The following is a 16269-nucleotide window of genomic DNA, read 5'->3' as shown; positions in this document are numbered from 1 at the left end:
CATTATGTCAAACTTTGTGTTACTGCTCGGCATGGTGGCACAGGCCTGTAAATTCCAGCACAGCAGAGACAGGCTGATGATCTCTGTAAGTTTAAGGCCAACCCTGTGCTGATACATAGTTCATGCTAGTCAGGGCTATGTCTCAAACCACAAACTGTTGCTGCAGGTCTGCAGGGTCTCAATATTCACAGGAACAGTGCCAATTGGGAGTCATAGGAGGTACAGTAATGGCCCCTCGAAACCTGTGACTCACCTCATACATGACAAGGGGGACTTCAGGTGGAATTAGAGATCCTAGTGATGAGGAGGTTGTCCTATGCAGTCTGATGGGCTCTATCTGTCACATAAGTTCTTCAAAGTAGAACACAAGTATACAGATTCCATGGAAACCTCCAACCCAGGCCTGCAACTTAGAGCTGTTGGGATCGTGGGGCTTCAAACCATTGTTTGGTTTAAGGCAGTGCTAGAAAACAAAAGCCTGCGTTATTCTGTTTTATCGTGAGAAAACCTGCTGAGAGGGACCACACACTTTGCAGTTAGATCTGGGGGAAATCCAGGCCAAGTACTTCCAACTCAAGTGCCCAGTTCCTCTCTTGAAAATAAGCATGGTAAAACTGGATGCTCTCCAGCTTTGTGTTGGCATCGCGGCCCCTTTAAGAGCACAGGAGGAGGGGCTTGTGGCAGTTGCTTGGAAACCACCTAGCTCTCAGGACGCAAGGTCCTCCTTTGGATCTGCAAGCCTGGCCAGAGCAAGTGGGTGAGCACCCCTGGGTAGTCCTGTGTGCGTAGCAACAACTTAAAACCTGGGCCAGTTCCTTCCTTAGCCTCCCAAGACTTGAGCCAGTGCTTGGTTGATAAGGGGAATCCTGCAGCTGCGGGGAGCGGTGCTGGGACCCGTGCCCAGAGAAAAGGCGGGTTTGCAGTTTACTTGTGCAATAATTTGGCGACTTGTAAGAACGGGGTCAAGACATCACTATAAGAAACAAGTTTTATCTGTAGTTTGAATTTCACTCGTAGAGGACCAGAAAAGGAGTAAGTGCCTGTTCAAATTGAGAGTGGAGAGCAGCTGATAAACATCAGGCCCTTGATCGAGTGGGGACGGGGAAAGGTGGGGTGTTGGAGAAAGAGAAGCTCTGAGGTGGAATTGAGCATGCCTAGCAGAGGCAGGCATGAGTGCCACTCTATCTACCCTCAGGGTGCACGAGCCTGCACCAGACTTCTTTGTACCCCGGGATTTCTTTGTCTTGCTTGCCTAATGTAGTAGGACACAATGAGATCGGTACCACAGTGGCATGAAAACCGTGGCTTTGGAACTCCTCTCAGCTCTGTAGCTCATCCTTTCTCTTCTGACCCCCGTGGTGATGAGAGCCACTCAGTAGTGACCTTTACAACAGAGTTGCTTGCACATTTTCCACTCCCCTTTTTGCTCAGGAAGTTTTTGCATGACCCAGGCTTTAGTGTATAAAATAGATGTGTACAACAAATATTTACTGATAGTAAATAATAATTAAATTTACTTTAAAACATTTTGATATATATATAATTACCATTTATTAAATAAAGCAAATTTGTATACTAATTATGTGCTTATTTATTTTTTAAGATTAGTGTGTGTGTGTGTGTGTGTGTGTGTGTGTGTGTGTGTGTATGTGTATACATACTCATGGAGGCCAGAAGGTCCCCTCGAGCTGAGTTACAAGTTGGCTGTGAGCCATCCAACATAAATGCTGGGACCTGAACTCAGATTCTCTACAAGAGCAGCAAGTGCTCTTAATGCTCAGCTCCAAAGCTTCACCCCTGGCCCCCTTTTTATTTATTTAATGGGATGAAGGTTATGTGTTGTTTTTGCTCTTTTGGGGGTCCTGCCACTCAGCTCCCCCATAAATCACACACAGAGGCTTATTCTTAATTATGACTGCCCAGCCTTAGCCTGGCTTAGTTTCTAGCAGGCTTTCCTTATCTTCAATTATCCCATCTACCTTTCCCTCTGGGCTTTTCCTGTTCTCTTACTTCTGTAAATCTTCCTCTTACTCCGTGGCTGGCTGTGCAGCTGGGTGGCTGGCCCCTAGAGTCCTCCTAATTCTTCTAGATCTTAGATCTCTCCTCCCAGTTTTCTCCTACATATACTCTGCCTGCCAGCCCCGCCTCTCCTTTCTCCTGCCTTGCTATTGGCCAGTTCTTTATTAAACCATTGGGTGTTTTACACGGGCACAGTAACACAGCTCCACAGAGTTAAACAGATGCAACATAAACAAAAGTAACGCACCTGAAAATACTGTTCTACTACAGTTATGGCTAGTGTGTCACTTGCTCATATGGAGGTCAGAGGACGGCTTGCAGACATTGATTCTCTTTCCTCGTGGATTCCAGGACTTGAACTCAGGTCATCTGGCTTGATGGCAAGTGCCTTAACCTACAAAGTCTTGCTAACCTGCTTGTTTATAAAAAATTAAGTCTTGGGGTTTTAGAGGTGGCTCAGCAGTTGAGGACCTGCTACTTGATCATGATGACTCTCTCTCACACACACAAAATTGATTAAAAAATTTAAATATTCTAACACAATTCATGCAAAAGATATACACCCTGAGGAATGACAGTAGGAAAATATTGCCTTTGTTTTCTGTAATTAAATCATAGTTCTATGAAAGTAGATAACTGTGTAATAAAAACCCTGCAGTTCATATAATGTAATAGTCTTAAATCTGAGCTGGGGTGTTTCAAGTAGCATTCATTAGCATTATGTGGCATGATGGCATACACAGTAGAGCGCAAATGTTAAGAACCAAGATGGAGCTGAAGCAAAGGTTCAGTGGTTAAGAGTGCATGTTGCTCTTCCAGAGGACCCGAGTTCGGTTCCTAACACCCATGTCAGGTGGCTCATAGCCACCTGTATCTCCACATTCAAAGGATCCTCTTCTGAGGGTTCCTACATACACCCCACACAGACACACACACATACACATAATTTTAAAACAAAAACAAAAAACCTTAAAAGGCAAAGAACTAAGACAGGGCAGCTAGCTGACTGACAGCCCAGGAGAGTTCTGCCAGAAACATGTTGGATTCATTATGCATTTGATTTTGAATTAATTTTTGGTTATGCATTCAGAAACCTTTTCCTCTTGTCAGATTTTCATGGCCAGAGTTTAATTCCCAGCATCCAGGTGGCAGCCCACAACTGTCTTTAACTCATCAATTCAAAGGGATCTGATGCCTCTTCTGGCTTCCCTGGGCACTGCATGCATGTGTTGCCCAGACCTACATGCAGACAAAATACCCATAAACACAAAAAGAATAAAATGTTCAAAATATTTTTTAATATTTATTATATTTTAATATTTTTAATGCAAGACACAAGCGAACTCATAGAGATCCGCCTGCCTCTGCCACCCGAGTGCTGGGATTAAAGGCGTGTGCCAACACCGCTCGGTGTGTTACTTTTGTTAATGTTGCATTTGTTTAACTCTGTGAAGCTGTGTTACTTTGCCTGTCTGAAACACTTGATGGTCTAATAAAGAACTGAATGGCCAATGGGGAGGCAGAAGAAAGGATAGGTGGGGCTGGCAGAGAGAATAGATAGAAGGAGAAAAGAGATGGGGGAAAGAGGGAGCTAGCAGCAGGAGAAGGAGGAGGAGTCCAGGGGCCAGCCACCCAGCTACACAGCAGGCCACAGAGAAAGAGTAAGATTTCCAGAAGTCAGAGAATGGGAAAAGCCCAGAGGCAAAAGGTAGATGGAATAACTTAAGAAAAGATGGCTAGAAATTAAGCCAGGCATTCATAATTAAAAATAAGCCTCCTGTGTGTGATTTATTTGGGAGCTGGGTGGCGGCCCCCCAAAGAGAAAAACAAATAACAACAGTGGGAATCTAAAGTCCGGTCCTCATGCCTTGAGGCAAGCACTTCACCAGCTACGGATTGCCATTTTAACTATAGCACTGTTTGGAAAGACACAATGTTACCTAGGCTGGCAGAAATGGCTTGGGGATAAGGTGCTTGCTGCCAAGCCAGACAACCTGAGTCTGATCCCCAGGACACACATGACAGGGGAGAACCATCTGCAGAAAATTGTCATTTAACCTCCACACATGTGCGTGACACACATACCCAGTGGTCACAAAATTAATAGATAAATAAATGCAATAAAGTTGTAAATGAAATAATGCTTCATAATGGTTCGATAGTAAACATTTTTAAAACAATCTGTGCAATATTGAAATTGAGTTATATTTTTGTTGTTATTCAGGCTTTAGTAGAACGATAATGATTTTTTTTTTTACAATTGAAACAACCAGGTATTTAGAGACGTAACTTTTATTTTTCAGGTAAAACCCATCCATGCTTTGAAACAAAACTGCATCCTCCCAAAGGAATCATTGGCTAACTCAGTATCTAAGGTAAACTCTACCTCTTTCAAAGGCCATGGTGAAAGAAAAGAAAAAAGCAGACAAGAAAGGAGACAAGTCGGCTCGCTCTCCCTCCTCTAACTCTGACTACCCAGAGGCTTCCAAACAAAATGGCAGCGCCAGTAAGCAGGAAGTACCCAGCAATGCCACCATCCCAACCCTGGAAATGTCACTCAAACAGGCGGCACCCAAAAGAGACTCCACAAATATGTATCAGAGTGAAGATGAAACCCAGTATGAAGAGCCCATCCTGACCAAACTCATAGTAGAAAGGTAACTTCTTGTATATTACTAAAGGACCAGCCTTAATAATATATTTATTTCCTAGGGGCTCAGAAGAGAAACCACGAATGGTGAGAACTATTTTCAGGAAATGAATCTAAGCACACCAAGCTCTTTAGTCCATTTGCTTTAATCCTCCCTCAATCTCTAGCTTTACAATTTTAAACCCAAACAATCGCAATCCTCCCCCTCCAGCCAGGTCACCAGGCCTGAATTCCTGCAAGGTCATAAAGGTAAGAATTTTCCTCGGGCTTTCTTTTACAACCCAAAATGGGAGTGGTAAAAGAGGTCAACTGAGTACTAATGACCGGTTAGTATATCAAAAAGGGGATCTATGTGCTCAGTCTACATTCCTAGAAGTGGTTAGGCAAGAAGTTCGGGGTCTGTTAGTAAGGTTGTATAAGAGAGGAAGGTCTCACCCTAAATAGCACAAGAAATAAAGCTATCCACCTGACCTAGGAGACAGGTGTTGTTTGGTTTGGCCTTGGATGCTTAAGTCTGTTCTAAGAGAGTACAGAGGTATGTCTGATAAGATACTTTCATCCCTCTAGGGATGGTCCTGGCCAGATATTGCTAATAACAGTAATTACAGGGAGGCTTGAACTGGGGTTCTGGCTGTGCATTGCTGTAAGCGCAGAAGGTTATCTGAATATTCCTTTAGTAGAGGGGATATGGTGCCCAATAAATGATGGAAAAGCTACAATAGCACAGGGGAAATTCATAGCAGGAAACAGCTGATAATCAAAAGCCAAATATCACCAAGGCTCCTTGAGCCTCAGATTGACCTCTGGAAGGCCCTTGACTTCTTCCAGGTATTAGTTTTGTCATAACCAGCTGAAATCCTACTTTATATATTTTTGCGGCTTGTAGCAGTAACTTTCCTAGGGTATGACAGGGTCAGACTCTGTAACCCAAATGTCACATGAAAGTGTATTTTGATGGGAGCATGTGAATCTTCATGCGTTTTTGTTGTTGTTTGGGGTTTTCATTTGTTTGAGACAGGATTTCTCTGTGTAGCCCCAGGCATCCTGGAATTCATTCTGTAAACCAGAGTAGCCTTGAACCCAGAGATTCACCTGCTTGCCTCACGAGTGTGGGCATTAAAGGCAAATGCCACTACTACCGCTGCCTGGCTCATGCAATTCCCTACCTCCTGCAATTATGGTCATGCAATTCCCTACCTCCAAGAACACTTTTGTGTGTGAGTGTGGAACTCACCGATTTGGTTGGATGGTCTGACTAGCTCCAGGGATCCTCTTGTCTCTGTCTCCCCAGTGCTGGACTGCTGGAATTACAAACGTGTACCACAATGCCTAGCTTTTCCTTTCTTTCTTTAGTCTTTTTTTTTTTTAAGATTTATTTATTATGTATATAACATTCTGCCTCCAAGTATGCCTGCATGCCAGAAGAGGGCACCAGATCTCATTATAGATGTCTGTGAGCCACCATGTGGTTGCTGGGAATTGAACTCAGGACCTCTGGAAGAACAGCTAGTGCTCTTAAACTCTGAGCCATCTCACCAGCTCCTCTTTCTTTATTTGTAGCAAGAATCTTTAATAGGTCTTATTAATAAAATCAAACCTGGAGCCAGGTATTGGGGTGAATGCTGGAAGATCAGAGAAGCAGAACAAGCCACATCTTCCTCACCTCAACAGTTCCTCAGCTGATCCTGTTTCCTCAGACTGGAAGGAAGCCTCTGAGTCCTCATCCAGAATGAATCTCAGCTAAACTGCTGCTTGAAAGCCTGAAAGCTTAACCAGGCAAAAGCTTCTAGTTTCTGGTCTTCACGCCTTATATATCTTTCTGCTTTCTACCATCACTCCCTGGAATTAAAGGCGTGAGTCACCATGCTTGGCTGTTTCCAGTGTGGCCTTAAACTCACAGAGATCCAGAGGGGTTTCTGCTTCTGGAATGCTAGAATTAAAGGCGTGTGCCTAACCTCTATGTTTAATATTGTGGCTCTTCTGTCTCTGATCCCAGGTAAGTTTATTAGAGTGCACAATATTTTGGGGAACACAATAACACCACATTATTCTTTATTTTCTATCTTTTTTAATGTGGGTGTTCGGCTCTGAATCAGGTCTTCATACTTCGGTGGTATGCATTTGACTGACTGAAGTGTGCTGCTGCTCCTGACTTTGAAGTGGGTACTGGAGATCCTAACTCAGGTCCTCATGTTTGTATGGCAGGTGCTTTATCAACTGAGTCATTTTCCAAGCTTCTTTACCCACAAAAATTTTTTAATAGTTTTTTTTTTGGTGTTTTTTTTTTTGTTTGTTTGTTTGTTTTGAGACAGGGTTTCTCTGTGTAGCTATGACTGTCCTGGAACTCACTTTGTAGACCAGGCTGGCCTCGAACTCAGAGATCCGCCTGCCTCTGCCTCCCGAGTGCTGGGATTAAAGGCATGTGCCACCACACCTGGCTCTTAAAATAGTTTTTGAAGATTTATTTATTTTTATTTTATGTGTACGAGTGTTTGCCTGTAGATATATGGCTGTGCACCACATGTGTGTCTGGTACCCACAGAAGCCAGAAGAGGGCATCAGATCCCCTCAAACTGTAGTTACAGGTGGTTGTGAGCTACTGTGTGGGTGGGTGGTAGGAATCAAACCCAGGTTCTCTGGAAGAGCAACAAGTTCTCTTAACCTTGAGAATATTTTCATCATGGTAAAACATATAAAATTTGCTATTTTGACCCTTTAAAAGGTGTAATTCAGGGACTAGTAAGATGGCCTGTGGTTAAACTGCTAGCCATGCAAATATAAGGCCCAAAGTTCAGCTATCAGAAACTTAGGGAAGTGCCAGGTGAGTGTGATGGCCACCAGTATGTCATTCCAACGTTGGTAGATAGAGACAGGGAATCTCCAGAGCAAACTAGCTGGAAAGACTGGCCTCAGTGGGTGAGGTGGAAGAGCAGTCAGAGATGATTCCGGATCACTTGCATGTGCACACATAGACCATCCCTCTATACAAACACAGAGAGAGATTTTGAAAAATGGAAATAAATGAAATGTATAGTTCAGGACCTTAAGTGCATTCACAGTGTTTTACAGCTATCATTGAGTTCTGTTTCCAGAATGTCCTGACCCTCTTTCCAGACAGAAATTCTGTACCTGTTAACCCCCACGTACCACACCAACAGGTGCATGCCCCTGATATCCTATATACTTTAACCCACCGTCACACCCACACCACTCACTAGTTTGAACTCTGTTTCTTTGTAGCTACGAAGGGGAGAAAGTGCGGGGACTGTATGAGGGAGAAGGCTTCGCTGTCTTTCAAGGCGGAAACACCTATCATGTAAGTCATAATTATTGGAGCCAGGAGGGCTGGGGGAAAGGTGGGCTGAAAGTCTTAGATTTGCAAGACCTGAGTGAATTCCATTGATTCCTCTAGACCATTAGAACTGCTATGATTTTATCCCAAACCCCAGCCACCTACTTGAGGCAAAGTATGACTCAGTGTAACTGAAGTACTTATTTTAGGTTCCATTTTTTTCCCTGATTTTTAACTATTGACAAAGCATAGATATTGACACAGTCATCCATAGGCTCATTACCAAAGCTGAATGCTTACGTCCTCCACACAAAATGTTGTTGTGTTTGCATAGAGCCTGCACATACCACTGGCACTAAAGAGGTGGCTCGGCAGTTAAGAATGTTTGTTGCTCTTATAGAAGAGGGCTGGTGTTTGGTTCCCAGCAACAGAAGGACAGCTCACAACTGCCTTTAACTACAGATCCAGGGGATATGACACCCTCTTCTGGCCTCTGTAAGCACTGACTTGCTGCATGCAAGTGTGTGCATGCGCTCACACATGCACGCCTTTAATCCCAGCACTTGGGAGGCAGAGGCAGGCAGATCTTTGTGAGTTCAAGGCCAGCCTGGTCTACAGAGGGAGATCCAGGAAAGGTGCAAAGCTATACAGAGAAACCCTGTTTCAAAAAACCTAAATAAATAAATAAATAGACCTATGCACATCCTCCCATATACTTTGTTGTTGTTTGTTCTTGTGGTACTGAGGATGGAATCCAGGGCCTTGAGTATGGTGTGCTATCCCAGTAATCTTGAGTATGCTATCCAAATGACCTGAGTATGCTACCCAAGTGACCTTGAGTGTTCTACCCAAGTGACCTTAAGTGTGCTATCCAAATGACCTGAGTATGCTACCCAAGTGACCTTGAGTGTGCTATCCAAGTGACCTTGAGTGTGCTATCCAAGTGACCTTGAGTGTGCTATCCAAGTAACCTTGAGTATTCTATCCAAGTGCCTTGCCACCAATCTGCATCCCACTGCCCTCACATATTCATTGTTCATATCTGTACAATTTACAATACTGAATATAATGCAAATGCCATGCAAATAGTTGTTAGACTGTACCTTTAAGGAGAGATGATCTTTAAAAAAAATACATGTCTAGTGCAGTTTGCAATTGTTGCAGTCCTAACCAACACAGCCATATCTGATGGGAATGGCAAAAGTCATAAGGCCAGCACAGCTGCTTGACAAAGATCCAGCAAAGCTGAGCCACATGATGGCTGCCATGCCACCTTTGGCTTTCATCTCCACCTTTTGTATACTTGAGGGACTTTTAATATTTGTACAATTTGGGGATATTGGATTGATGGGAAATTTCATATGAATCATTTATGCCTTCTCCCAGGAATACTGCTTCTAAGCTTCCTCAGGACAGTCCTGAACATACTATTCCCCCTACTTTTAGGGAGATATCCTTACCTACCTGAAGGCCTTCCTTACTCCTTGGAGATTGTGACACACATAAAGAAGCCAGAGGTCTCTTTATGAGGCTGTGAGACATTCTTGAAACATCTGTCCCTGTACTTACATAGGAACAAGATATTCAAAACAAAGTAAACTCAAAAAGGTCAACAAGATTCAGTAGGCTAGAGGACTTGGACACAGATCAGATTGCAAGCCTCTTTTCACTATTCACTCAGGCAATTACGTGGCATATACAACAACTAAGTTAGACTAGCTGAAGTTACCTCAGCCCTACACAGAAACTTATATTGATGAGCAAAGTATGGAATGGAAAAGATGATAAAAGAATGAGGTGTCAGGACCTCCCTTTCTTAGAAAAGTTAGCATGTCATATGACCAAGGAACAATAGAATGCCAGGATTAGACATATAGACAAATTCTATAAAGATATAAAATATAAACATTGTATTATGCCAGAATTTGAATAATAACTGCAGCAGCTTTGGCCTGAGGATTTTTCTTGGGCACCCTGACCATTAAGAGTTAATAATACACTGCTTGGGACATGGCAATATGCCCGGACTGGCTTGAAGATTTTGTTTTGGCATAATGTCCTTGTAGCCACAAAAGCTACTGGCCTGAGAACAGGCAGACTGTCATATGCCTCTAGATTCTTAAAAATTGGGTTATGGGGTTAATGAGTAAAAATGATAACTTTATCAATGATACCAAAACTTGAGGAAAAATGATTGGAAATGATAACTCTGTTCCATCATAATTTATTAATGATGACTAAAAGATGAGCAAGAAGAAGTGAAACACGTGTCCAAAACAAAAATGATATGATCTATGTTTTGGAACAACATGAATGTATCCCTGCTTACTAAATTCTGGATAAATAAAGAAGCATTCTAGCTGGTCAGTCAGGCTGCAAGATTCTACCACTGCTATGGCCCGCTCACTTCCATCCATCATTAACCCTCCCACCCCACCCCACCCCTCCACCCACACACTCTGCCAACTCCTTACATCCTCTGCTGGGACCTGTGTCCACTGCTGGGATGGCTCCCAGGACTATTCCCTGGGCAGGTGGTCCTAGGCTGTATAAGTAAAAGCCAACCAGGAGCACTCCTTCATGGTTTCTGCTTCAAGTGCCTGCTTGAGTTACTGTCCTGACTCACTTAATGGACTGTGAGCTGGACATGTAAGCCAAATAAATCCTTCCTCTCTAAGTTGCTTTTGGTCAGAGTGCTTTATCACAACAACAGAGATGAAACTCAGGCCAACTGTGATGAGCAAAGTCTCAGGCCGGGGGGGGGGGGGGGTAGGGGCAGCACAGTGGTGGAGCACTGCCCTAACCATCATCCACCCCTGGCACTGCAAAAAGTAAAAACAAATCAACCAAAAAGAGCAAAATCTCAGTTTCACCGTCACTTTGCTATAAATGTGTTCAATCAACATTGTTTCTTTCATTCTTTGAATAGATGCATCAATATTGTATATATTAATCACATAAGATATAGTTTGATTTGTTTTCACTTACACATTTTTATGTATTACTATATGGTTTTCATCATTGTAGCACCCACACCAAAATACAAGATAAATTTTTTAAAAATTTGATGCATTGTAAAGCATACACAACATTTGTTATTAAGTGGACAGTCTAATGGCCTTAAACATATTCACATTATTGTGCAGCCACCACCCTCACAGCCCAGAACTTTCTGATGATCCTAACTGAAGCTTGGCACCCAGGAAATGATAACTCCTTGGCTTATGACAGTTCATTGTGATTCTGCATAAAGCTCAAAATTGCCAAATGCAACTGTTTCATAATTGTTGGATTTTTTAGGATCTTTTCATTTTTTTAACCTTTATTTGTAGGGCACAATTAAAATATTCATTAATCCAGATTATCAGAAACATGTGCTTATTATAGTAGAATAATTCTTAAAGATTTTTAAATCTTATGTATATGTCTGTTTCATGTGTAAGCAGATGACCATGGAGGCCAGAAGAAGGCATTGGATCCCCTTGAACCTAAGTTGTACACATGTACATATATGTCTATACATGTATGTATCTGTCAGTACATAGTCATGTGCACATGCACACTGATAATTTCCAGTAAGAGAAAACAAAGTATGAAACTTACAAATGTGATGTGTCTGATAGTTGAATGATAGTTTTAATTGGATCTACCTAGTGTAAGTAATTTATAATATATATATGTATATTTATAATTTGTAAAATATATACATATATAAAGGGTTTGGGGTTTTTTAATTATTGTTGTTTGGTTTGGTTTCATTTTTCAATGTAGGGGATAGAGCTCAGGGCCTTGAACATGCTAGTCAGGCATTCTACCACTGAGCTTCATCCTCGGCCCCAAATCCTGGAGGATCAAAGTGCAAAATCAAAGGTATCTGAATTATTTTGGGCTATGGTTCAGATATTTTCCAGGAGCTTACTTAGGAGAATATGACTCGGGTGATTAGATCTACGTTTTAAGGAAGTTTGAAATTCCTCCTTGGATCCTTTCTGGCTCAGGATGGATCACTGTGTGGTGCATGCTCAGAGTAGGACCACACTGGTGCTGCTGGTGCTGCAGCTGTTGCCGGGCAGCCTGTGGGTGAAGGGATGGACAGGATTCCAGTGTATGACTGAGCCACAGTCCGCAGATGCCCAACGACCACAGCTTCCATCTAAGGCCCACTGTTATTTCTTTCACAGGGTATGTTTTCAGAAGGACTGATGCATGGACAAGGAACTTATATTTGGGCTGATGGATTGAAATATGAGGTAAAGCATTATCATGAGTTAGAGTTAATTGTAGAATTTAATGGTCAACTTACTGCACTATTTTTAAAGAATTCATTTTTTTTTAATTTTATTTTTTGGTTTCTCAAGACAGGGTTTCTCTGTGTAGTTTTGGTGCCTATCCTGGATCTCACTCTGTAGACCAGGCTGGCCTGGAACTCATAGAAATCCACCTGGCTCTGCCTCCTGAGTACTAGGATTAAAGGTATGCACCACCGCCACCTGGTTTCATTTTTATTTTTTAAAGTGTGTGTGTGGTGCACGTGCGCACTCATGCACGCACGCACGCACGCACGCACGCACGCACGCACGTACGCACGTACGCACGTGTTGCTATGTCCAATGAGTTCAGGTATTCTCAGAGGCCAGAAGAAGGTATTGGATCCTCTGAAGCTGGAGTCACATGCAATTGGGAGCTACTGATATGTTGTTGATTGTTTTAACTCTTTGGCTCTTTTTGGGGGCCCGCCACCCAACTCCCAAATAAATCACACATGGAGGCTTATTCTTAATTATAAATGCCTGGCCTTAGCTTGTCTTGTTTCTTGCCAGCTTTTCTTAACTTTAAATTATCCCATCTACCTTTTGTCTCTGGGCTTTTTCCTTTTCTTACTTCTGTATATCTTACTTTCACTCTTACTCCCTGGCTGACTGGGTAGCTGGCCCCTAGTGTCCGCCTCTCCTTGTTCTCTTGCTCCTGCTTCTCCTCCCAGCTCTCTATTTATTCTCTCTGCCTGCCAGCCCCACCCATCCTTTCTCCTGCCTTGCTATTGACCATTCAGTTCTTTATTAGACCATCAGGTGTTTTAGACAGACAAAGCAACACAGCTTTACAGAGTTAAACAAATGCAACATAAAGGAGTGCAACACATCTTTGCATCATTAAACAAATGTTCCACAGCATACACAAACGTAACACATCTTAATATTTTACAACACTGATATGAATACTGGAAACAGCACTCAGGTTCTCTACAAGGCAATACATGCTCTTAACTGTTGAAACTATCTCTCTAGCCCTCTAGATATACTAGTTTTATAAAAGTAAGTTAAGTTAGGCAAGCTGGTGCACACCTTTAATTCCAGCATTTGGGATGCAGGCAGGTGTCTGTGGGTTTGAAGCCAGCCTGGTCTACATAGTGAGTTCCAGGACAGCCAGAGCTGCATAGTGAGACCCTGTCACAAAAAACAAAGAAACAAAACAAGTAAGTTAGCATAGCCAGGACTGGTGTCACATAAGCCCAGCACTTGGGAAGCTGAAGCAGAGGGTTTTGAATTCCATGCCATCCTGAGTCTACACAGTAAGACCCTGTTTCAGAGAAAGAAAAACAGATGAAAAGGTAAGCGTTAGCACAAAACCCAAACTGCAGAGAACAGAAGGATCCAGAGACCAACTTGTGTCTTCTGTGTAGTAACTTGACGACTGTGTCAGGTGTCTGGGGATCACTGTCGCTGGTTTCAGTTGTTGCTCTAGAGATGTCCTGTGTGGATGCAACAGACATGGATGGAGTTTGGTGGTAATCTATATGTTCTCAGCCTGCATAGCACACAGATGTATGTTTAATCCCTCAGGCTTTGTACGAACACAGTTTATATATTCTCTTTTATTCCTTTTTCTTTTGTAATTAAGCCATACCCGTCCATGCAGATCTAACTATTTATACTGACTGCACGTATTCCCTTATGGAGCTCTCACAAAGACCATCTGGGTTGCTGGGCTGAGGGGAAGTGGGTATTTTTAAACTGATTGTGAGAACTGGGAACAGATTTGCCCTCCAAGAGACAGTGCCAGTTTCAGCTCCCACCCACAAAACCTGTGAGTACCTGAAGTGCTCTTCTAGAAATCTCCACTGCAGAGTTACTAATGCCGTGATGTTCATAAATGGTAACAGAGACATTTAAGTCACATGCATATAGCGCATGTGTTCCAATGGCAGCAGGATATGAGCGGCAGAGGTACGGAGACAGCAAGGGTGGGGTGACCCTCCACTTAGGGGAGCCTAGGGATCCAGCCCCAGCAGTGTGTTAGGGCCAGGCTTTCCGAGAGAACTCCCTCTCCATGCAACACCCCACCTCGCCTGACACCAGCATTCAAGGTTTCTGATCCCTGAACAGTGATTTTGCCAGGCAGGTCCTCCTGCTTCACTATCTCTGGGAAGTCTCTGGAGTTTGAGGGTCCTCCTTTGCAAGCACAGAGCCCTCCACAATCAGCCCATCCAAGGGGGTTTATGGTGGGATTGTGCTCTTGAAGCATCCCCAGGTTTGTTGAGCCAGGTGGCACCAACATGCTATCTGGCCAGTGACCAAAGTCGATGGTTGTGTTCTCTGCTGACGGATGAGTATCTAGTGAATTCTGAGTCTTAGAATTGTGCAGAGCACCAGCTTAGCACACGGGGAGTCCTGGGTTCACTCTCCAGTACCACTACCAACATTACCAACAGAGCCACTCTGGAAGAGAACCTACCATCTTTGGGCCATGGTGCACATCACCATGAGCTGCTCACGATGAAGGCACTCTCCACCAATGCACAGTGATGTCTTCAGAAGGTGCCTGTAAGGTGGGCCCTTGACTAACACATCTGCAGAATGGTTTGATGAACCACGGGGAGACAGAGGTTTTCCATGGGTGATCAGTACCTGGCTGGTCATCCAGACCTTTCCAAGATGGACCCTGACAGTCTAAAGTTGAGGTCAGGATTGGCAGCCACCACATTACCAGGTCACCTGCTTGCTTCTCAGAGATTTGTGTAAATGCAACCTTCCTAGTATTTTATTCTTCCCGGATTTCCATGCACTGGAAGAACAAGGTGAGAGAGGATGAGAACACAAAGAGGACTTGAGGGCACATCCACCACTTCCACAGAAGAGCCAGGGGCAGTGTCAGTGGTGGTCAGGAGACTCCAACAGCCCCTGGGTGTGGAATCCCTTCATGGCCCTCTCCTGTCACTCTGGTGGACATTTTGCTTTAGGGCGACTTTGTGAAGAATATCCCCATGAACCATGGCGTGTACACATGGCCAGACGGCAGCACATATGAAGGAGAAGTGATCAACGGCATGAGGAACGGATTTGGTATGTTCAAGTGTGCCACGCTGCCCGTGTCCTACATCGGCCACTGGTGTCACGGCAAGAGACATGGGAAGGTAGGTGAGGTGCGCCTGTGAACAAAGTCCCATCCATGTGAATGTATGCATGACGTCAAATCCACCATTCATAACATGGTACAACCATCATCACTAGTGAGTCTAAAAACATTTTCAACAGCACAAAACAAATATGCATTAGGAAGTTACTCCTCATCCTTCCCACTCCACATCCCTAGCAATTACTGACCGATCTACTTCCCATATATATGGGTTTACTCCTTAGACATTGTGTCAGTCAGACTTTTTGTCACTGTGACAAAAACCCTTGCCAGGCATGGTGGCGCACACCTTTAATCCCAGCATTTGTGAGGCAGAAGCAGTGGGTCTCCCTGAATTCAAGGCCAGCCTGGTCTATATAGAGAGTTCCGGGCCAGCCAAGGGACATAGAGAGAACCTGTCTCAAAAGAAAAAAAAAATTCCATCACCACTACCAACAATAACAACAACTTGACAGAATCAACCCAGTAAAGAGAAGATGGATTTTGGCCTCTCACGGTCAGAAGGCTCAGTCCACAGCCATTGGTGCTGTTTCTGGGCTTTAATCATGAAGCAGAACCTGATGGTGGAGAAGCAGGTAGAGGCTGCTACCTCATGGTAGACAGGAAGGAGAGATGGGGCCAGGACAAGGTACAACAACCCCCCAGAATGCACCCCTCCGTGACCTACTTCCTCCCACTAAGATGAAATCTTCTAAAGTTTCCAGAACCTTCTAAAATAACACCGGCAGCTAGAAACTTAAGTATTCAGTTCATGAACTTGTTGGGGACATTTTATATCCAAATTATAACAGTCATTTCTTTATAAATGGAATCAAATAATATATGAACTTTTGTGGCATGTGTTGGTACTCTATCCTTTTTAAGGCTGAGTAATAGTTGATTGTAATATATACTA

At 43.4% G+C, this 16269-nt stretch overlaps 1 protein-coding gene across 4 annotated transcripts in view; it reads left to right on the top strand.

Annotated features, from left to right (window-relative positions):
* Positions 1–657: 657 nt before the first annotated feature.
* LOC102919916 (radial spoke head 10 homolog B) overlaps positions 658–16269 on the top strand; it is a 48968-nt gene continuing 33356 nt past the window's right edge. For 2 of the 4 annotated variants that reach the window (XM_042267865.2, XM_042267863.2), the window contains exons 1-5: positions 658–757; positions 4323–4676; positions 7910–7985; positions 12143–12211; positions 15199–15372. In XM_042267865.2, coding sequence (XP_042123799.1) covers positions 4420–4676; positions 7910–7985; positions 12143–12211; positions 15199–15372 — 576 coding nt within the window. In that variant the 5' untranslated portion in view covers positions 658–757; positions 4323–4419. The remainder of the gene's footprint in view (positions 758–4322; positions 4677–7909; positions 7986–12142; positions 12212–15198; positions 15373–16269) is intronic. The other 2 variants (XM_042267864.2, XM_076561138.1) reach the window with 2 other exon arrangements.

Source organism: Peromyscus maniculatus, chromosome 23 (assembly GCF_049852395.1).
Source record: "Peromyscus maniculatus bairdii isolate BWxNUB_F1_BW_parent chromosome 23, HU_Pman_BW_mat_3.1, whole genome shotgun sequence".
Classification (NCBI taxonomy): Eukaryota; Metazoa; Chordata; class Mammalia; order Rodentia; family Cricetidae; genus Peromyscus; species Peromyscus maniculatus.
This window is presented reverse-complemented; position numbering and strand designations above follow the sequence as displayed.